General features: G+C 34.1%; 1 protein-coding gene across 1 annotated transcript in view; it reads left to right on the top strand.

Annotated features, from left to right (window-relative positions):
- The first annotated feature begins 427 nt into the window (after positions 1 to 427).
- The window catches only part of LOC136207274 (polyubiquitin-like), an 87,292-nt gene continuing 63,915 nt past the window's right edge, over positions 428 to 23,804 (top strand). The window contains exons 1-4 of the mRNA XM_065998564.1: positions 428 to 832; positions 8,329 to 8,340; positions 11,504 to 11,948; positions 16,529 to 16,545. Coding sequence (XP_065854636.1) covers positions 452 to 832; positions 8,329 to 8,340; positions 11,504 to 11,948; positions 16,529 to 16,545 — 855 coding nt within the window. The 5' untranslated portion in view covers positions 428 to 451. The remainder of the gene's footprint in view (positions 833 to 8,328; positions 8,341 to 11,503; positions 11,949 to 16,528; positions 16,546 to 23,804) is intronic.

Here is a 23,804-nt window from a genome sequence, read left to right as displayed (position 1 = left end):
AAAATTAGATTTTGGAATGTTTACTAGCTCAAAAAGATGATTCACATAATATATATATATATATATATATATATATATATATATATATATATAATTATTTTATTTAAAGAGTTCCTTTGTTTGATGTGAATCGTGTGTTTGTAGAGTTGATTAATGTAGTTATTTTCTCATGTTTTTGTTTGTCATGAGAAATATGTTTGTGGAGCTGATTGATTACTGAAATTCTAGTAGAATCTTATTGTTCTTTGTTGAATGTTGTTTGAAATCATACTAGATTGGTTGGTTATTTTCAGGGATTTTTTTATTTTGATTTGATTTATAATATATATTATTGATTTATATTTGAAATTTAGAGCAATTAGTCTGCATATGATTTCATACTAGTTTGTAGAAGTGAAATTTACACGATTTATAGTAATTCTTATACGTGTTGTTGTATATTTAATCTCAGATGCAAATCTTTGTGAAAACTCTTGACGGAAAGATAATCACTCTTGAGGTGGAAGGCTCGGACACCATTGACAATGTAAACGCTAAGATCCAAGACACACTTGCTAATTATAATATTCAGAAGGAGTCTATGCTCCACCATATTGTTCGTCCCAGAGGTCGTATGCAGATTGTTTTGGTTAACCTGGTTGGTCGCAAAATAACCATGGAAGTTGATATGTTTGACACAATTGATGATTTAAAGGCTAAGATTGCAGACAAGGAATTTGTGCGTGCAGACGAGCAAATTTTATTCTGTGGTGAAGAGCATCTTAAAAATGGAAATATGACTTTAGCCGACTACAATATTAAAAAAGGGACTATTATTCATTGCTATATTAATGTGGAGGGTTCTCTTATACGATGGGTTACGATGAAGACAATTAAGATCCCTGAGGAACGTAATGCAATAATTGAGGCGGCAAATGAAAAAAATGCGTTTTTGACCGCAATGATGGATCTCATGAAAGCACGAGCAAAGAAGCGGGAAAACAAGGCTAGAGCTAAGCGGGAATCGTGCGAGGATGGAGCAGAAACTTCACAGAACTCACCCTTTGACACTGAGGTGGACGATGAGCTCACCCTTCGACTCTGAGATGGATGTTGAGCTTTTTGGCGTGAGATTATTATTAAAGAAAAAGACATGTGATAATATTTGTTAAAAAATTTCATTTAATATGTATTATGATATTAGAATAATGGGTAAATCATAGTCGTGATATCTAAACTTTAGCGAGTTTTACACTTTGATACATGATATTTAATTTTTATACATAAAAATATCAAAATTTAATAGTGACTAAACATTGTGGTACATATATGTCCTACTAATTACTCATACCACATAATCATTTAATCATTTTACAACTTAAAAGTACATGATACACTAAGTGTCGGTTTGGTACATTATAATGGACGTTGTAATTGTTGGATCAAATAAATAATCTTTCAGAGGTACATAGGAAGAGTATAATTGATGGAAGAAACTCTCTTATAATTCTCTTGCCTTACTACTTTGTATTGATAGGTATTTATAGATTACAAATATGACTCTTGGTAAATTATATTAACTCTCTATAAATGCAGATACAGATACAGAAATGACTCTTGGACAATACACTGAACCAAATTAAACACTATTAATTATAAGTTTATTATTTCAACACACCCCTTAAACTTATAATTTTTTTTTATCCCTTAGTAACACCAATAATTTGCTACATTTTCGAACTTCATCGTTATTGACCTCTTCACTCCGGGCTTTCATCATTCCCATTATTATCTCCATTGTTTTCTTCGAATTTGATTGTTATTGACCTTTTCACTGAGTATTCCATCATCGACATTATTATCTCCATCCTTTTCTTCTTCCTCATCATCATCGTCATCCCAATCATCTTTGTCAGTACCATCAACATCACTATTATTATCGTCAACTGGTATTTTGGGGTTTGGATGTGTTGTAGTGCACCTTCTATATGATATTGACATAATACTACTCATGTCAATTACTCCGAGTTCTTTCACTCTTTCCTTTCTCTTTTCAACTTCCTTGACTTCTTTTTCAGATGCTTTTGATGACAATCCTTCATTGAAAAATGTCTCCTTCAATTCCTTCATTAGCTTGACCTCACATTTGTTCTCAGGCACTTGCTTGATTTTATCAAAGGCTTTCTCAATACCTTCCGCACTTGTGTTGTCCTTTACTTTTTCTTCCACAAGCTTCATGTGCTTCTTGCATGATGCTTTGACTTCTTTTTCAAGCCTCTTCCTCTTTTTAGATACTTCAGAATTGTGCACCTTTTCCTTTTCACTAATTATCTTCTGTGCATCTTTATCTTTATCGTCCTCATCAATCTCTCTTTCTAAAGACTCTGAATTCTCATCAGCACATAGAACCACCTCAACAAACAGATTGCCTATATATTTCTTATATGGATCAAGTGCAAATTTATCAAGTCCAAAATCTTCCTCTAAAATTCGACAAAAACTGTTCGTTGTAACTTCCTCACAATTGCCTTTAATGTAAGAATCTTTCTTCAATATGGCTGTGGTAATGCTGCTCTTACTTGGAAGTTCTTTCTTCTTACTGATTGGATCAGTTTCTGGCAAAAGACCCATGACAGGAGAATCTTCCATTTTCTCCTCCTCATCTGATACATGTTCTTGAACCTTAATTTCTTCTAAATCCTCAGAATTCTCATCATCATCATTTTCTAAGGATTCCACCAAACATTGCATGACAAATTTCTTCTGTCCATCCAATGTATATTTCTCCAATCCCAATTCCTTCTCCAACAACCTCCTGATCTCCTCGAAGGTTAAAGAATCAACTTGTTCTTTGATGTGATCTATGCATAAGCGCATAGCTTTCCAAATCTGGGGCTTGGTCTCCCATGAACCAATCATGATTTCTCTTTTCATCATGATTTTCAATTTTTAGGAGAATTTTTGTCTGGCGCTGATACCAATTTGTTGGATCAAATAAATAATCTTTCAGAGGTATAGAGGAAGAGTATAATTGATGGAAGAAACTCTCTTATAATTCTCTTGCCTTACTACTTTGTATTGATAGGTATTTATAGATTACAAATATGACTCTTGGTAAACTATATTAACTCTCTATAAATACAAATACAGATACAGATACAGAAATGACTCTTGGACAATACACTGAACCAAATTAAACACTATTAATTATAAGTTTATTATTTCAACAGTAATGAAATGCCAATTATAATGAAGGCTCATTACCATGTTTGGTTACTCATACCATTTTCATCGTATTATGAACAAAAGATGCATGAATCCTCATTACGATTAACCCTTGTATTTTTATTACTAATGACGAAATATGAAGAAAAAAACATAAAAACTGAAAAAGTGCGAAAAAGAAAAAAAATGTGAAAAAACGGAAAATGAGAAAACATGTATTCAATCTTTATTTTCCATCTTCATTTTTTTTCTAACCCACTAATTCATTTTTTAGAATATTCTCTACTTTATAATTTATTTCATTTCACATAATATTTTTTTTATCAATTTTATCAAAACTTTCAATAATATTTCACCTCAGAAACAATTTAAACTTTTTCATGTTACAATAATAAAATTGTTGAAAAAAATGTATTTTTTTTTGGTAGAAAATGAAAGGAAAGCAAAACAAAACAAGCAACTACACCGGGATTAGTCTAGGAAAGCTAACCCCAATCCTATCTTCTAAAAGAAGAGGAGAAAGAGCGATAGGGGGAACGGTAAGGGTAGAAACACCTAACACCCCCTCATGGCCTGCCGCCGCCAAGTGATCTGCAACACGGTTCTGCTCCCGAAAAATGTGGCTGAACTCAAGGATATCAAATGAGGGGTTAAGCCTCTTAATAGCTTTAATAAGGTTGCGGCTATGAAGACCCATGACATGACTACCCAAAATCATATTGATGGCCTCCAAGTTATCTGACTCCACAGAAAGCCTCTTAACACCCAGCCTAATCGCCAGCTGGATCCCAGAGAGAATGCCCCAGAGCTCCGCAGAGAAGGAAGAACCCAAACCCAAATTCTGGGTAAACCCAGAAAGCCAGGCGCCTCCCGCATCCCTAAGAACACCTCCGGCAGCAATCTTACCATTACTGAGGCAGGAACCATCAGTATTCAGCTTCACAACCCCCTCTCTCGGCCTGCTCCAGCTCACGAGGTGGACATCACTACTCGGGGAAGATCTGGCAAGGGACTCACCTTTGAAACTATCAATAATAGAGGAGAGTTTCTTCAAGAAGAACTCAGCTAAGTTAGGCAAAAGCACAGCTTTATTATCAAAAATCTCCTCGTTCCTCCAATTCCACACTTGATGACAGATAATGGAAAAGAAAATGTCCCCATGCTCCATATAAGACAATAACTTTCCCCTAATACCATCTGAGAACCAGTCGTTCATAGAATGGGACATGAAGGAAGAGAAAGTATGATGAGGGAGAATTTTCTTCCAAACCTCTTCACTCTTAGGGCAATCCCTAAGAGCGTGGCACAACGATTCAACATGGCCTCTACATCTACCGCAAGCTCTAGAGGTCGCCAAATGCCTTCTGTATCTATCTGAGTTAGTAAGTAATCTGTCTTTAACGCCCAGCCACAGGAAGCTCCTCATGCGGTAGGGGATTTTAAGTGACCAAATGGTCTTCCAAATATCCGAGGGATTATCAGTCCTGTTAAGGGAAAAAGCTTCAAAGGAAGATTTGCAAGAATAGACTCCATTGTTAGTCAGCGCCCAGCAATGCTTATCCATGTCTTCCTCTTGATTACTCACCTTCACTCCTCTAATTCTAAGGAGAGTCTCAAGGCTAAAGAAAGAATCAAATTTAGGCCAAACCTAGTCCCCTTTAGAGTCCACCACATCGGCTAACCTCCAGTTTTGGATATCACTAGGCGGGGGGAAGTGCACACATCCACTAAAGGTTTATCCCCAATCCAGGTATCAAACCAGAAGCTTATGGACTTACCATTACCCACATCCAGACCAACCCCCGAGCAAAACTCAGCAAAAACGGCGCTAAGCCCTTTCCAGAGGAAGGAACAATTGATAACTCTCTCTTTCGGGCCCCCAAAGATCTTATCTTTTCGATACTTACCACAAAGAAGGCGAACCCAGAGAGAGGAGGGGCATTTCCACATACGCCAAAGGAGTTTCATTAATAAAACTTTATTATTATCCTTAGCTCTCCTAATGCCCAAACCCCCTGAATCTTTGGGCTGACAAACCTCACTCCAAGGCACCAGGTGGATCTTTCTTCCCTCCGCAGCTTCCCCCCACAGGAACCTTCGGTTAATCTTATCAAGATCATTAAGCACAGGATTCGGAAGCTGACAAGCCTGCATGATGTGGTTGGGAGCAGCGGAATTCACAGATTGAATTAAAGTCAGACGGCCAGCGAGGGAGAGAGTCTTGGCTTTCCACGTGGCACACCTCGTATTGGCTTTGTCCAAAGTATCTTTAAAAGAAACTTTAGACACTCTCTCACTATGGAGAGGAATCCCCAGATACTTCCCAAGAGAATTAGTAAGAGGAATACCAGACAAATCACTTAATCTTTTACAAATTTTCGGATTCATATTCTTAGAGCACATCATCCTAGATTTCTGGATATTAAGTCTCTGACCAGAGGCCGAACAAAAACAATCCAGAATATCCATAATGACACTCAACTGCTCCTCATTACCTTCAAGAAAGATAAGGACATCGTCCGCAAAGAATAAGTGGGTCACCTGGGGACAGAAACTGTTGATGGCCACCGGGTGGAAACTCCCAATATCAATAGCATCTTGAATAAGGTGGGACAGCCTCTCCATAGCAATAACGAAAAGGAAGGGACTCATAGGATCACCCTGACGGATGCCCCGACCCGGAGAGAACTCCTTCGACATATCCCCATTCACCATAACCTGAAACACAGGAGAAGTAATACAAACCTTAATAAGATTTCTCTAACTGTCCGGGATCCTAGCTCTCTCCAGACTCTCCATCAGGAAGTTCCAGTTGATGCGATCATAGGCCTTCTCCAAATCCAGCTTAAGAGCCACAATGCCTTTCTTCCCTTTCCTAATCTTCATAGTGTGCACCATTTCTTGGGCAATCACCACATTATCCATCATTTGTCTACTGGGTACAAAACTACCCTGATTCTGACAAATGATCTCCGGAAGAATGCCACGGATTCTATTAGCCACAATTTTTATAATCGTCTTGTAAAGAACATTACAAAGACTGATGGGTCTCATATGCAAAAAGGAAGAAGGCTTATCAATTTTAGGAATAAGGACCAGGAGAGTTCTATTAACCAGCTCAATATCCTTAGACCCATTGAACACACCTATGATAAACTCATAGATACCCTCCTTCACAACACCCCAGTGCTTGTGGTAGAAGCCAGCTGGAAGACCATCAATACCAGGCGCTTTAGACGCCCCAATACTGAAGATGGCATGGTCAATCTCTTTTTGAGAAATAGGAAGAAAGGCACTCTGACTGATATCCTCACTGATCAAAGGAAATGTAGCAATAGAGTGAGCCCTCTCCAGCTGAACAAGATCCTCTTTGAAAAGCTCCTTATAGAACTCCAGAGCCAAATTCCGAATCACCTCATCTTCATACACCCACTCCCCATCAGAATCTTTGATAGCCTCAATTCTATTCCTCTGCCGCCTGATCATAGTAGACAGATGGAAGTACCTGGTATTACGATCCCCATCCCTAATCCAGGATTTCCTAGACTTCTGGAACCAGAGAAGCTTCTCCTGCCTAAGCACAGCTTCCAACTCCTTCTGAAGGGTTCTAAGGAGGCCATCTAAACTATGATCAAACCTCACATCTAAATTTTTATTATTTTTTTTTGTCAACTTGAGATTTCAATATATAATGGATAAATGGAGTTTAAAATAGCTTAAAAAAATACGTCAATGTATATCATGAGATCTTTTTAACGGTATATTATAAGCTCAAAACGAATAAATGATAAATGAGAAATTGATTCTCAAAGAATGATTTTGAAGAGGATAAAATCACTAAAGCTAAACTACACTTCCCGTTTCTATATAGGAAAAAAAACGAGACTTTTCACTAGTTTATAAATTAAAGGGGTTTACAAGCATTTAACTAATTACTAGAGGAAAATCTCTCTCATGCGTAGAGAATTGAAGCCTCACCGGATTAGGGATACACCCGCACAACGTGAATGTGAACCAAAATGGGGCCCTTGGCCCATTGTACTTTTGTTTCAGCCCATTATTTTTTATCCTCATTATTTTATTTTTTTAAATTAATACACCCTTGTGGTGGGACCCCTCCCTGGACCCTCGCTCAGCGGGGACGCGTAATGCGACCGGGCCGCCCTTTTTAATATATATTAGAACTGACACGTCCCTTCATGAATGGTCGTCTCTATTCGTGAACAATCGTATTCGTTCATGAACAGTCGTCTCCGTACGAGTTCTATTTATGATTTGAACTGTTTAATTCCAGACATTAAAAACGAAAGGGAAAAGTACAAAAATAAACCATGTGGTTTGATCGGTTTGCAAAGACATTTCTCGTGATTTAAAAGTTTGCAAAAAAAAAGTTTGTACTATGTTTATTTTGCAGTTAAAGGATATGTGAGTCAATTTTTCGGTCAAACAACTTGTGGTTTAGTTAATAGGTTAGGCTATGCTTACTTTGTTTTTGACAAAGTTAGACCTTGAATTTTGGATAATTTGCAAGGTCGGTTTTTTTAATTACTGCAAATCGTTCTAAAAGAATAAATGTCATAATAACAATTTTTGAAGGAATGACCAAGTTTGTAAACTGTAATATTCAGTGTATTTTTCGTCCTCCTCTTAAAGTTGTCTAAGAGCTGCTATTTATATACATAATTTTGAGGTTTTTAGGGTTAGGATAGGAAAAAAAAAAGTAAGGGTTAAAAATGTATTTATACCTTTAAGTTTGAAATTCAATAAAGCAAAGGCCTAATACACAAATAACCCCCTGAACTTGTTCAAATGTTGCAACTGTCCCCTCCAACTTTCAATTGTAATAACTTACCCCTCAAACTTGTCCAATTGTAACAACTTACCCCTTAAACTTGTCCAATTGTAAAACACAATCCCAAATTGCTGACATTGACTGCAATTAAAGAAACACGTGAAATACAAAATCTGCAACGCTCGTGGAGTATGATAATCAGATCTTTGGCGTGATACAAATCTGAGAAATTTTTTTTACGGTTGCTTCAAATACGGGGTAAAAAAATTCCCAATTTGGGGTTATGTTTTACAATTGGACAAGTTTAAGGGGTAAGTTGTTACAATTGAAAGTTGAGGGGGGCAGTTGCAACATTTAGACAAGTTCAGGGGGTTATTTGTGTATTAAGCCTAAAGCAAAAGAAGGGAAAGATTGGCCGGTGTCTGGCATGCCGCCTGCCACTTGTTAGGCGTGTGGTTGACGCATGCCAATCAGACGTCGACACGTGCTACCTCTCTTTAAACCTTACACATTTACATTTTAATCCCAAAAACATCTTCTTTACCTGCTATTTTGACGATTTTTCTCACTCGTTTCGATGAAACAGACATTTTTTAATTTCACGATCTAAGGCTAAAAATGACTCTGTCTAAGGTTATTATTGAATTTCATCTGAAATTTTACCTAGTCACAACTTCTTCATTAGACTTCCAAATTGAGCCGAGAAAATGCGTTATGATACTCTGGAGACACACGACTCACTAAGATATCCTGAAATTCAATTTGGTTTTGAATAGGAGATATTGACTTTGACTCTCTAACGAGTAATTTTTTCGCGATCCATTTTTTATCATATTTTCTAAACATCTTTTAAAGGGTTTCATCATAGAACTCTTCCGGTGTCTACAAATATCTATAATAATTTTTTTGCTTCATCGTCTCAACATCACACCAAAATTTTAGATCCATGGAAAATTAGTTATCTAGTCTGATAAAGAATGTGATAATGAGAATAAAGGGTAAATTAGGAATTCATGGCTTAGAGGGAGTTCTGTGGGAAGGATATAGTAGTATAGGTTAGGCAAAAAGCGTTTTGAGGTTTTGGATTTTTTATTTTTTGGTTTATGAAGTCTCTCATTTTTTATTTGGACACATTCAATTAAGTTTTGATATTTTATTTTATGTCACATTAAGTCGTAAAATATGCAAACTAGGTAGACGTTGAAAGTTTGACTCTTCTTTGCTACAAAAATTCCAATTTTAAATTAAATATATGGGTGAAAAGCTAATTGGATAATCTCATTTAACTAGAATGGTTCAAAGGGGTTCATGGTTAATCAGACCTATTTGAATGGTTTTGTTCAGTTTTCCTAGGTAGAGATATAGATATTTAACGTCAACCGAACTAGAATATTAACTGGCTACAATTGCACGGAGTCAAACCAAATAGCCCGTTCTGGCTCTTACTAACATGTCCCTACACAATGAAAAATTTGAACAAACTGAGTTAACTGTTACTTTTATCACATCACATCATCCAAACAAATTTAAATAGTTTTGTACATTTTGGCAGACTGTTTGTAAACGTGTTAATAAAACAGTAAATATTTTGGCCACTTTGACCTTTTTTTTATGACTAACCTATATGATTACATATTTTTTCCTTAATGAAAAAATTAATTCCGTGAATTAATTTTTACTAACGAAACTTCAGATGAACCGAATGAACGAAAGGAGAAGATTATGATAGTAGTGTCCTTAAGTTAAGATAAATTTTACCATAATAGGCAATCGTGTCACAAAATACAACAGAAGCATAAATCAAACTCTAATCATGCATGTCGAATTATCATCGGAGCAAGAATACAGAACGAACAGAAGGATAAAGATAGGAAAATGAAAGTGTATGGACCAAATAAAATTTCTACGATCTGATTTTGCTCTATGTTTTTAGACTGAGGGAGAAAGTCAAAAGAAAGGCAAAGGAGGGAGAATATGGAAAACGTTTTGTACCATTGATTTAGAGTTAATTTTATTATTTAATGAATAATTAATTCCATGAATTAATTTTTTATTAGTGAGAATTAAATCCCAATTGTAATCACTGAAACTGAAACGTTTTATTCGTTAATTAATTGATAATTTTAAAAGGTTAGACATCATTGACTTTCAGAATATCAGTTAGCGAACTAACTAAACTTACATTCAATAACTTAGGTACGGGCTCCTCCTTTACTGCGGAGCTCTGGGGGATCTTGTCTGGCATTAAACTCGCTATTCGCATGGGTGTTAAAAGACTTTCGGTGGAGTCTGACAATTTGGAGGCTATCAACAGGATTTCGGATAGACAGGCTGTTTGTCTTAAGAGTCAGAATCTCATTAAAGCCATTTTGAGGCTTCGTCCTGCCTTCGATTCTCTTACCTTCTCCCATATTTATAGGGAGCAAAACCGCGTGACGGATCGCTTAGCAGCTGCTGGGCATGGGGGATGTTAGGTGTTTCTACCCTTTCCGTTCCTCCTTCTTTTCTGTTACATTCTCTTCTTGAGGATAGGATTGGGGTCAGTCTTCCTAGACTGATCCCGGATTAGGTTTTTGTTTGTTTGTTTTTTTTCTTCCCTTCTTACCAAAAAAAAAAAAAAAACTTACATTCAATACTCAAATGAAGCCAAATCGTACAAGAAATTGAAGGCATGATTTGAAAATGCAGGGAGATTTTAAAACTTACAAATTAGATTTAACGAAGAAAACTTACATAATTAAATAAATTCTAAGTTTAAAGAAAATTTACAACTTACAAAGATTTAATTAAGAAACTTACATAATTGAAGAAATCTTAAGTTACAACAAAGAAAGTTTCAATATTTCTTCAAAGAAATAAATAAATAAGAGAGTTTCAATATTAAAAAATGTTTAAGTTACAACAACTTGAAGTTGCAAGACATTTGAGGCGGGTAAGTATAAATTTCCAACCAGTTTCCAGGTTGAGATATCAAAAATCACTATCTATACAATTCTTCAACAAGTCTCTTATCTCTTTCAGGGTTAGTCTCTATTTCTCTGACATTCTTTATTGAATAACTCCTTGGCTTCGTAGATCAACCAATTGTTCTATTTGCTACAAAGGAAATTTATACCTTAATTCTAAATAGTTATTCAATAGTTAGAAGAGACGCTCTACGATTATGATTAATTAGTAATCCCCTTTGCAGAGCTGATTCATGTGGTTCTTTAGTCATGTTTTTGTCTGTTACCAGAAATATGTTTATATGGCTGATTGATTGTGGAAATCCTAATAGAATCTTATTGTTCTTTGTTGAATGTTGGTGTTGTTGTTGTTGTTGTTCTCCAAAATCACACTAATGTGGCTGGTTATTTCCAGGGCATTTTAATTTTAGCTTGATCTATAATATATGTTATTGGTTTTTATATAAAATTTAGAGAAATTAGTCTGTATATGATTTTATAGAAGTGAAATTTACATGATTTATAATAATTCATGTGTGTGTTGTTGTATATTTAACCTCAGATGCAAATCTTTGTGAAAATTCTTACCGGAAAGATCATCCCTATAGAGGTGGAAAGCTCAGACTCTATTGAAAATGTAAAAGCTAAGGTCTCGCAGAAGGAGAAAAATATCCCCCCAATGCTGCAAAGGTTCGCTTTTGGAGGAGAAGAGCTTAAGGATTATCGCACACTTGCTTACTATAACATTCAAAATAACTATATACTCCACCACATTCTTCGTCCCAGAACTCGTATGCAGATTGTTTTGGTTGCCCCGATTGGCCGCGGATTCGCCATGGAAGTTGATATGTATGAGACAGTTGATGATTTGAAGGCTAAGATTGAAGACAAAGAAGGTGTGCCCGCACGCCTGCAGGTTTTGTTGTGTGGTAAGGAGTATATTAAAGATGGAAAGATGACTTTAGCCGACTACAAGATTAAAGATGGGACTGTCATTCACTTCGATAGTTATCCAGAGGGTAGTGTTATGCACCGGGTTATGATGAGGAAAGCTAAGACCCCCGAGGAACATTATGCACTAACTGAGAGAATGCATAAACAAACGCCATCATTTTGGATTAAAACGAATAATTCCACGGAAATGCGAAAATTGTTCTAGGATGAGGTGGAATGTGCATCCTCATTCTGACCGGTTTGGGGATTTTGGAGTGGTCTTAAATGTTTAGTCATTTTTCTTAACTTTTATTTTTGAACTGTGATTCTGTTTATCAACATTGTTAAGCAAATATCTCACAATTTTTTAAATACGTAAAGAATTGCATATTTATTTATGTTCTTTGAGAAATTAGGGTTGATTATAACATTACATGTATAAAATACTTTATTTTAACAATCATTTTGCTTCAAAAAAAAAAAAAAGAAGAAAAATTCAATATCAAGCTTAAGCTCAAAATTTCTTTAAGAACTCCTTAAGTTAGTTTTCATGATATGGAAAGCTTCAAAAGTTATTACTGTATAGTCAGTAATTAGCGTTAGAGAACAAAAGCAAATTGTGTATCTTGTATAAGGTTTGAGGGAACATTTTTTTTTAGGTATAATACATATTTGACCTCTAAATTAAAAGATTAATATCAATTAGAATTTTAAACTATTAAAATTATCGATTAGATCACTGAATTAAGCAAAAATCATTAATAGAGTTTTCATCCTCTCCTAAAATTAGAAAATGTGACTATTTGACATGGATTAATGTTTTCTGTGTTGGCTCAAAATGAATTTGGGAAAGAGGATTTAAAACTGGTCAGTCAAATGATTTTCGGTGAGAACTCAACTGATAATTTTTGCTAGGATGAGAATCCAATTGATGATTTTTTTTTATTAATTTAGGTATTTAATTGATGATTTTGATAATTTAAAGACCTAATTGACTTCGAAAGTTTAGTTTAGGGAGTCAAACGGGTGTTATGGTTTTTTTATATATAGAACTTTTATAGTCCAAGAACTCTAACAGTATTTTTATTTATTGTTTTAGTTCTTGGACTATAAATATATTTTTATATGTAAAATAATTTAAAATAAATAAATTATACAAGGTATGAAAATAAGTCTACGATTTTTGGGGAGTACCGTTTTAGGCTCCACATATAAAATAACATCAATGTAAGCTTAACGTTTTGTATAAATTAGGTTTTCATAACGAAATGTAACACATCATTCATATTACTCTGTTAACTTCTGATTTCTCTCTCCATGTACAACTGGCAGAATTTAACGCAGTAATATAAATGAAGTGTCACATTATGTTATCGAGTCCTAAATTGGTTATCTTTTATAAATATTAAGCTTACATTGGTGATATTTTATACTAAATTAATACTTCCAAAAAAAACCTTATACCTATTTTAATATATTGTTCCTATTTAAAATAAAAGTCAATCGAATCCAACTCTATTAAGTATTTGTGGGGTTAGACTAATTTTTTCAAGGGTCAAATACATGAATATCATAATTAAGTATAAAATTATAACTAAGTCATATCACTAAACTTAATTCTTAATATGTCATTATTCTCTATATATTATGATTTTACATTCTAATTTAAGAAATTTAGACTCCAATTCATAAATCATAAACCCTAAAAAAATATATTCTAGACTTCTAATTTAAAAATTCTAATCTTTAAAATATATTAAAGGTACTGATTTTACTAGTTTGACATAATCCAAAATTATGATTTGATATAGTTGTAAATAGTTTTTAAAAGATGAATTTCTCTGTAATTTTCCCTTTTTTCAATTCGTTGGTTGTATGAGATGATCCAAATACATCCCTATAGTTTTTATCGAATAGTTTAAGTAAAAATTATACTAAGGTTTTTTTATTATTTTGATTTTGAAAGATTGAGCCTTTGATTTTTTATTCAATAGATCAATATTCTGGTATTTTATTTTTTTGGTCATATTAACTAATTATAATAAAAAAAAAACTTTGAACATAAAATTAGTTCACAAAGTGTTATTTATTTCATTTGCATTTAAAATTTATATTTTTTTTCACCAATTTAAAAAAAAGTTTTTTTTATGTGACGAGACTATAAAAAACTATAAAAACTTTATTTTGAATTGTAAAAAGTATAATTTCGGACACAAATGAATGTGTAACAATATTTTCATTGAATTATATATTCACATTTAACTAACTAGCTTTCATCCCGTACAATATACATATGATTTTTTATAAATCTTATAATATTATTGAATATTTAAGTTGTATTTATATAAAAAAAATCTATAAAAATTTGTCAATATTAAAATATTATAATGTTTTTAACATTGTTAAATGTATATATATATAATGGTTTTTACCTCGTAAATGACGAAATAAATTTGATAATACTTATTAGAATTTCACCTTAAAATAATTTTAATCCAACCATCTAATTCTAATAAGGCTAAATTTAACAGTGAACTCCAGTGAACTCCAATGGCTGAATATATAAATTGAAAATATAGATTTGTACAGCCTAGTGACCAAATTCATTTAGTCAATCATTAACCAAGTGAACAGTGAACTCCACTATTTATTTGTAGATATTTCTAATTGAAGAAAAATAATTAAATTTAATATAATAATCACTAATAATATTTAATACTATTATTATTACTGTTTATATTAATGTACAAATAATCGTATATCAAATAAAATTTAAAATGATTTCCAATAGTTCATAAACAATTGATACATATGTTTCAACACAGTGTAGTTGTAAGACTACCACACATTATCATCAATTACAGTATAAAATGAGTATCGACCCATAAAGAGTTTTGATAGGTATTTGTATTCTATTCAGTTAGATTTAAGAGGAAATAGTAACCAATTAGTGTTTGTAAAATGTTGTTTTGTGAAAACAAATTAAATGCAATAAAACATTAACAAAAGCACATGATAATAAGGGGTTGCTAATTTGGTAAAACGCATGGGTTAGACTGCACAACCAAGGCATAGATAAACTTATACATTTGATGGGGTATTTAATAAGCACCAAAGCAAGATATTCATAAGGCATTATTTCCACATCTATATGGTAAAAAAAATATTCATACCATACTGAAGCCATATCTCTATGTACTTAAGCATTTATCCAACTTAAAATAGCATAGTGAATCAATAAGTCGATAATCTCTTAGTCTACTCATCATCTATTTAGTCTAGGATTAACATCTCCGTTTAATCATTTACTAAACACCACCCTAAGCTCGATTCTAAATGAGTTATCCTTCTCTCGAATGGATAACTCAAGAATAAACAATATTAATGGCCAATTAATATTACTCTAAGCACAACTTAGGATTACTTTAAAAGATAAATACCACATATTAAATGCAAGTTTAGCTTTCCCTGTTGCTAACGTCTAACATATGCAAATGAATATATTCACTTCTTATAACGAAAGGATCATGAAGAACCAGTAGACTGCACAACTTTGTACTCGAAATAGCAAAGCAAAAGGAGCTTCCAACTCCTTCGAGAAGACAAAGATAAAAAAATAGATAATATTATATGGAAGATTCACAGGAAATTGTATATCTAATAAGGCCAAAAGTGCCTCCTTAAATAGCCTTACCTCCATGGTAGGTTAAAACACCTTTATGATTAAGTAAAGGCAAAAATTGTACCGAAATAAACAGACAACAGGTATTACGCTGCAAAACAAGGTGTTGCAGAATTATTCTCTAGTTTACAACTTTTCCTTGTGGTATTTTGTGCCCCTATATGTTCATCCATACTTTGGCCAACTTATTCCTCAAGAAAAGCTCTCCCTCATGGTAAGTTAATCATTAAGGTCGATTCAGAGATTTTGGAGGCATAGGAGCGAAGTACTAAACAATGGCCCTAATAAATAAGTACAAGTTAAAAATAAAGTAAAAAAATCAATTATGTAAAAGAAAAATTACTTATAGCTGACAGTTTTTTATTACACTTAACAAGAATCTAATAAAAAAAATCAAATTTCAAATAAAGAAAACATTTTATTTCACATTAAAAACCTAATTACCCATACAAAACATTATCTACGAACATTTCTAGACGCATAATCACTAATGTTATCTAATATATTTATCTAAATACATAAAATTGCAAAACCATTTAATCTTTCTTGAGACGTTGATGATCTCAAATATTTTTCAATAATTTTAACTCCGAAAAAAATTCTTTCAGCCAATCCAACGGTCACTGACATAGTTAAGAGGATTCGAAATGCATTTGAAATATTTGGATAACAATATGCTGTTTTGAAAAACTCAAGAATTTCAAAAACTGACATTAATAATTTTGGCCAAAGAATTTGCAACACTTTCATTTCTGAAAAAACATCATCTGCATCAATATGCGAAAAATTATTATAAGAAAATATAACCATAAATTTGTGTATTGTAACTGTTTAGGCCGATGAATTATATTGTAATTGCATCTTTTGAGATTTAATTTCTGTATTTTTTTATGAAATTTTATTTTTGAGCCCCTCCATCTATTGTGCCTAGATGTAAAAGGGCAGCCCGGTGCATTACGCGTCCCCGCTAAGCGAGGGTCCGGGGAGGGGTCCCACCACAAGGGTGTAATGGGGGCAAGCCTTCCCTTGCCAATTTTTTTTGGCAAGAGGTCGCCCCTAAGACTCGAACCCGTGACCTTCGGTCACACGACAACAACGTTTTACCATTGCGCCAAGGCTCGCCCTCCTATTGTGCCTAGATGTACGTAGTAAAATTATTTCTGTAACCGTTGCATCTTCTAAATTTTAATTTTTGTATTATTAATTTTTTTAATATTATTTTTGGACCCCTCCAACCATTAGACCCTGGGCAGGCGCCCCTCCTGCCCATGCCCAGGGACGGCCCTGTTAATCATCCATCACCCCTAAGCATGCAATCATGAATTTACAAAATACGTCCATATATTTAATAGTTTTAGCCCATTTAAGCTTGCAAGCACATGTTGTTTCATTGAGTTTATATGCACAATTAGACTCACATCAAAACCCATCAAACTTGAACAATGTTTGCCCTCAATTATTGAAGTTACTCCATCAAGGTTTGTTTAAGGACTATGCATCGTATTTCATACATCCTACTTACTACGCACATTATCAAATAATCAAACCAACATGTCGTATACTTAATATTGAAAACATCAGCAGGGATGTTATAGTATTTCAAGGATTTCCTACTTCCCTAGGTTTCCAAGGTTTTTCACAAACATTGTCTATTCAAACACATCTCTTGGTTAATTAGTCACACGCACAAGTGGTCACTCATTCACTCGAAATAATTCAGTTTGGTGTTTCAAGTTAGGTGTATAACTTTCATCAGTCCAAACTAGACTATTAGTACCATAGGCTTGCACGGGTGTCTAAAATCTCAACTGTCAAAGCTTTCAAATTAATCAAGAGGTCTTTCTTCACAGATGTAACTCGGTTATGGTATATGTATGGAATGGAAGATGTTTAGAGTTTACAAACATTGCTAGCAGAATACTATTGAATTTATTTAAGGGAGAATTACAAAACTAGCATATTTTAAGGGGTTAGTTTTCTTTTCTAACTCCTTTTGAAAAACTCACCAAAACTAACACATTTCAACAAATAACTTCCAAGTTTACCCTCATCTTCTTCCTTAACATAACTGTGTCTTTGTCTTTCCTCCTCTATCTCTTCTCACACTAGAACAGAATAATCTACAGAATGACTTGAATACTACAACAATCAATCCAACTCACAGTTTATATAACAAAATTTCTACAATCATATAAGTTTTTCATTGGGTTTTAGTTTTATTGAAAAGATTTAAAGCTTAGTACATTCATCGTTATGGTGAACGGCGAACGGAAGAGGAGGAAGAAGCGACCATTTTTTTCCGGCAATCTCGTCCCAGTATATATTGTTTCTCTTCCCTTTTCATGTTTTTCCTGGTCGTGCAAATCCAAAAAACAGTGGCATTGTTATCTGAAAATGGATTTGAGTTGGAATATCAATTTCAGATTTTTTCCCCGACAGTGTCGATATCTGTAGATATTTGTCGTATCTACAAATATCTACAAATATCGACACTGTCGGGAAAAAAATCTGAAATTGATATTCCAACGACCAAGAAAAACATGAAAAGGGAAGTGAAACAATATATATTGGGACGAGATTGCCGGAAAAAAATGGTCGCTTCTTCCTCCTCTTCCGTTCGCCGTTCACCATAACGATGAATGGACTAAGCTTTAAATTTTTTCAATAAAACTAAAACCCAATGAAAAACTTATATGATTGTAGAAATTTTGTTATATAAACTGTGGGTTGGATTGATTGTTGTAGTATTCAAGTCGTTCTGTAGATTATTCTGTTCTTTAGAGAGAGAAAGCGTGAGAAAGAGATAGAGGAGGAAAGACAAAGACATAGTTATGTTAAGGAAGAAGATGATGGTAAACTTCGAAGTTACTTGTTGAAATTTGTTAGTTTTGGTGAGTTTTTCAAAAGGAGTTAGAAAAGAAAACTAACACCTTAAAAGGTGCTAGTTTTGTAATTGTCCCTTTATTTAATAGACTTTTTTACACAACATGACCAAAATATAACTTGGGGAACTGAAGGCTTGAGTGCAAACTCTGCTTATTAAAAATGCAAAATAACAAATTTGGTTTTCCAACATAACGCAGAGTTAGAATTTTTTTAAGGAACATGAGCCTTTTTGTGCTAAAATTCGCAAGACTCAATGTTTGTAAGTATTTTTATTTATGATATGATATAAACCAATCTTTGTTTTCTTTTTCTTCTATAAACACGTTGGAAATTGAGACACGGTTAGGTACATTGTGCTCTGATTCTAAGCACAGACTTGTTATCAATTAATAAGACTATCTACGCAGCAGTATTTACAGGGTATTTTGTGGAGGTTCAAAGTGAAGTTGTCTTATAAGTAAAACAATTTCATGACTTATAATATCCCGGTCCAATACCATGTAGATATTGTCCGCTCTGGCCCAAATCCAATACCTTGGGCCTCGCGGCTTTAAAATGCGTCTACATGTATTGGATTCACATCTTACTAATAAGCCTCAATCACTCCCTCTCCATTTCCGATGTGGGATTCAGTTCATTCCTGTCCCCATCGTCATTCCTTAAGGCCGCTCTTTGCTCAGGTCTTCTACCCCGGCGCCACCCACTCCGGACCGGGTCGTTACATGCCCACCAGCTTCTGTCTGGCTCGTCCCCGAACCACACATCGTACGTGGGGAGTCGGCTCTGATACCAATTGTAACACCCTGCCCAATACCATGTAGATATTGTCCGCTCTGGCCCAAGGTCTTGGATTTGGACCAAAGCGGACAATATCTACATGGTATTAGACCAAGGTGTTACAATTGATATCGGAGCCGACTCTCCACGCACGATGTGTGGTTCGGGGACGAACCAGACGGAAGATGGTAGGCCTGTAATGACCCGGTCCGGAGTGGGTGGCGCTAGGGTAGAAGGTCTGAGCAAGGAGTTGCCCTAAGAGATGGCGATGGGGGCAGGAATGAACTGAATCCCACATCGGAAATGGAGAGGGAGTGATTGGGGCTTATTAGTAAGATGTGAATCCAATACATGCAGACGCATTTTAAAACCGTGAGGCCCAAGGTATTGGATTTGGGCCAGAGCGGACAATATCTACATGGTATTGGACCGGGATGTTATATGACTGGCCAAAGAAATTAGGTTGTAACAAGGCTGCAAAATGAAATCTTCAGGAAACAAGATATATCCTATTCTCAAAGCTCGTTGTCTATCAGAATGACTTATTGTTAATTCGCACAATCCTCCATTTAACCAGATTTTCATTCAACACTTTATAAGCATGCATGTTCATTATTTTATAGTAAAACAACTAAGATCAGAGTATGTAGTTCTAATATTAGAAAAGATATGTTTTATAGTTGAGCAAGTAATAACTTCATTTTTAATCTATTTTTGAATTATGTAATAACATTCTAAGATGCGTGGAATACATCTTCCGCGTTTAACATACTTTTTTTTTGCAACCGAATGATCAATTGATTACATTTTACGCAAGTTTAGGGGGCTGACTAAACATTTTATGCAAGTTGAGGGAGTTATCGAGACACTTTGAAAGTTTAGGGGGCCAATCAAGTTTTTTGGACAAGTTCAGGAGGCAAACGATGTATTAAGCCTTTATGTTATTAAGCACAGGTCTATTTTACGACTATTCTCAAAGCTCGTTTTCTATCAGAATGACTTATTGTTAATTCACACAATCCTCCATTTAACCAGATTTTCATTCAACACTTTAGGTTTTAACAACTTACTTGTATCATCATTAATCATTTGATGCTCTAAAAAGGAAAAAATTTAACCAAGATACAAGGTATAAATGTCCCCCATACTTAAATCATGCATTTCCTTCAATGATTTCACCAACAACATATCACATGTGAATATAGACAAATAAGATTGAAACTATTCAAAGCACAAGGAATACTCACTCTTAGGTAGCACAATTGTAAATTTGAGTTTAAAAACATATCGGTCGGATTGAACTTCCTTAAGGTACTTTAGAGGCTAATTCATCCTCTTTTGAATCAATGGAAGAATTAGCATCTCAAACTCATAGGGGGTTTTGCATTTAGGGAAACAAGGGTTGGTTCAGTAGGGTTTTTAATCTCAGGACCGGTCCTGATAATTTACGGATTCTAGGCAGAATAATAAATAAAGCCCCTTTAATAAAAATATTTTACGTAAACAAATTATATTTCAATACATGATAAACAAAAAATATTTTATTAATAATTATACGGTACATATTATTACGTTTACTAAATACAATTGTTTATATTTGAGAATTTTTTTTAAACTCATTATTATTATGGATTAAACTCGTATTTGCCTCATGTGGTATCCAAAATGTTATCATTTGGTTAATGTGGTATTGTTTGATAACGTTTGCCTCTTGGAGTATTTCCATAAATGACATTAATAAAAAAACGAATTGATTTGTTAAATTTTTTGCCAATAATTTTTTTTTACTTTTTTCTACATAGATTTAATACATGGATAAATAAGAAAAAAAATTAATTCCTTATTTATCTATGTGGTAAAAAAATTAAATCAATTACTACGTTTATATATCACGTGTCAAAAATTGTATCATGTGGCAAAAAAATTTAACAAGGAAAAATGTTACCAAATTATATGACAAAATTTTGGATACCACAAAGGCCAAATATACGTTTAATTTTTAAATTAACCCGTAATCTATATTCAAATAAATTTAAAGCTTTTTACATAAATATTACAATTGATTACAAAATTACAATTAAAATCGAACATAAGACATTTCAATAGGAATTGTGTGCTTTAACCAATAGGAAACTTATTAACTTATATAAATTGTTTTTTAGTCCATATATATACCTAATATTAAATTTAGTTCCCTACAACCTTAGGCCCTAGGCTTTGGGTCGACCCTAAGCGTAAGTTCCCAGAATGCTTCCTCTCGAAGTTGGATGAACCTTTCGAAGCCCAACACGTTTAAATTTCTCCCTTACATACTCATTGAACCTGTTCATTCCCAATGGTGGTGTTCCATAATATAAACCTAGATAGATGCTTCACCTTAAATTTTTCAAGAGCCACCCACATGAACCTTTGATTGTCACCCAAGATGTAATCTCCGTCAAGGGCACATCCACATGGTCTGATCATCCGATAGCTCGTTCCGAAGGCTTTTCCATTGGTCAAAAAAATGAACACCAATCCATCTTCGATGTCGAATATGGAAATCAACAATGTAATGGCTCAAAAATATCTGATTTCTCTTGCATCCACGAACAAAAAAGTTAGGCTGAAAACCTCTAAAGAGGCGGTCTAAATTAAAGGAGAGATAGAGAAAAAATGTGAAAGGTTTAAAAGCTGAATTGAAAATCCATAAGGGTCAGCTCAGGAAAAATAAGAGATAGAAAAAAACTATGAGATCGATGTTTAGAAGCTGGATTTAAAACCCATAAGGGCAGTTTAGGCAAAAAGAAAGATAGAGAACAACAAAGAGATCTCGTTGAGTTGATGAAAACCCAAAAGGGGTGACTCGGGCAAAAATTAGGGGAAAATATGAACAAGTTGACACTATCTAGAAAAAGATATGAGCCTCGCCAAGCTAAAACCTTATCCCTAGAGCTTCTCAGGTCAAACCTATATATCCTCATCATTTGCAGATAGTCTAAGCTCTCACAAGCTGGGCATATCGCTGAAACATCATTCCTTGATCCTAAAGGTGTCACATCTCTTGAGTCTAGAAAAGGAAATCTATAATATCATTTCATTCATACATACATACACATCTCTCAATGTATCCCTACAGAGTAAAATACACATGTAGCACACACATACATTCATACATATATATTTATGGGGTAAATTACATACGTGGTGTACAACCTTTACCATTTTCACATTTTGGTGTACAACCAAAAATTTGTCACACTAAAATGTACAAGCTTCAGGTGACCTCCCACGAAAGTGTACAGCCGGTTTTTGTGACCGGTCAACGCTGGTCAACTATGCCACATCAGCATTTGTCATTGTAGAATTAAAAAAGTGGGCTCACTCTTTATGGAATAACTAATATAGCCTTATTCCTAATAAAATTACTAAAATACCCTCATCTTCTTCCTTCAACCCTTCTCTCCCATTTCTCTCTCTACATCTTCTCCCTCACTCCTCTCTCTCTACAATTTCTCTCTCACTCCTCTCTCTACAAATCTAAAATTAGCCCTAATCCCTCTCTGGTACATGAAAGAATACAATTCAATATCAATTCCCTACTTGTATGTTCATTGCATGTGAGAATAGAAACCCTCGCCCATGTCTTCCCTACATATTCATTAGATTGATTATTAGAAAACACAAAATTAAAAAAAGGATTGCCTTTTCAAGTGCTTCACCTGAAAAAGCCTTGGAAATTATAACATCACGAAGACAAACATGGTTTCGACAATTACAACAGCTGTATAAACCAGGACCCACCAATTTCGCCATTAATCAACAAGAAAAATCCCAGTTGGTGAGGATCAGATACTACAAAACCAAGTTTTGCTTCTTAGAATTCTTTTGCTGAGTATATGAGAATTAAAAAATGAATAATAAAGGAAATACCTTTACCTACAAAGAGGTTAATGATGACCCAAAAAGTCTTCTTCCCACAGATTTTTTTTTTAAAATAGAAACTATTTCGTGTAAGATTTAACAAAAAATATAGAAATATATTACAAAGGGGAAGTGTAGATTCCCTTAAATATTAAAAACGAAGGTTGATTGTTGATTGAGACGGGAGGATTAAAGTGGTAGGAGTAGGATAAACAACAAGAATATGGAATACAATGAAAAATGGGATTAGGGCTAATTTTAGGTTTGTAGAGAGAGAAATGGTAGAGAGAGAGAGGAGTGAGAGAGAAGATGTAGAGAGGGAAATGAGAGAGAGAGGGGTTGAAGGAAGAAGATAATGGTATTTTAGTAATTTTTTAAGGAATAAGGCTATATTAGTCATTCCATAGAGAGTGGTCCCACTTTTTTTAATTCTATAATGAAAAATGATGATGTGGCATAGTTGACCAGTGTTGACCGGTCACAAAAACCGGATGTACACTTTAGTGAGAGGTCACCTGAAGCTTGTACAGTTTAGTGTGACAAATTTTTGGTTGTACGCACCAAAGTGTGAAAATGGATAAATGTTGTATACCACGTATGTAATTTACCCTATATTTATGCATACATGTATACACACATATTTGCACATATCACGGATTAGGACACATCAATTTGCATGCAT

The sequence above is a fragment of the Euphorbia lathyris genome, chromosome 9, assembly GCF_963576675.1.
Source record: "Euphorbia lathyris chromosome 9, ddEupLath1.1, whole genome shotgun sequence".
Classification (NCBI taxonomy): Eukaryota; Viridiplantae; Streptophyta; class Magnoliopsida; order Malpighiales; family Euphorbiaceae; genus Euphorbia; species Euphorbia lathyris.
The sequence above is the reverse complement of the archived record's forward strand: the minus strand, read 5'-3'. Positions and strand labels throughout refer to the sequence as shown.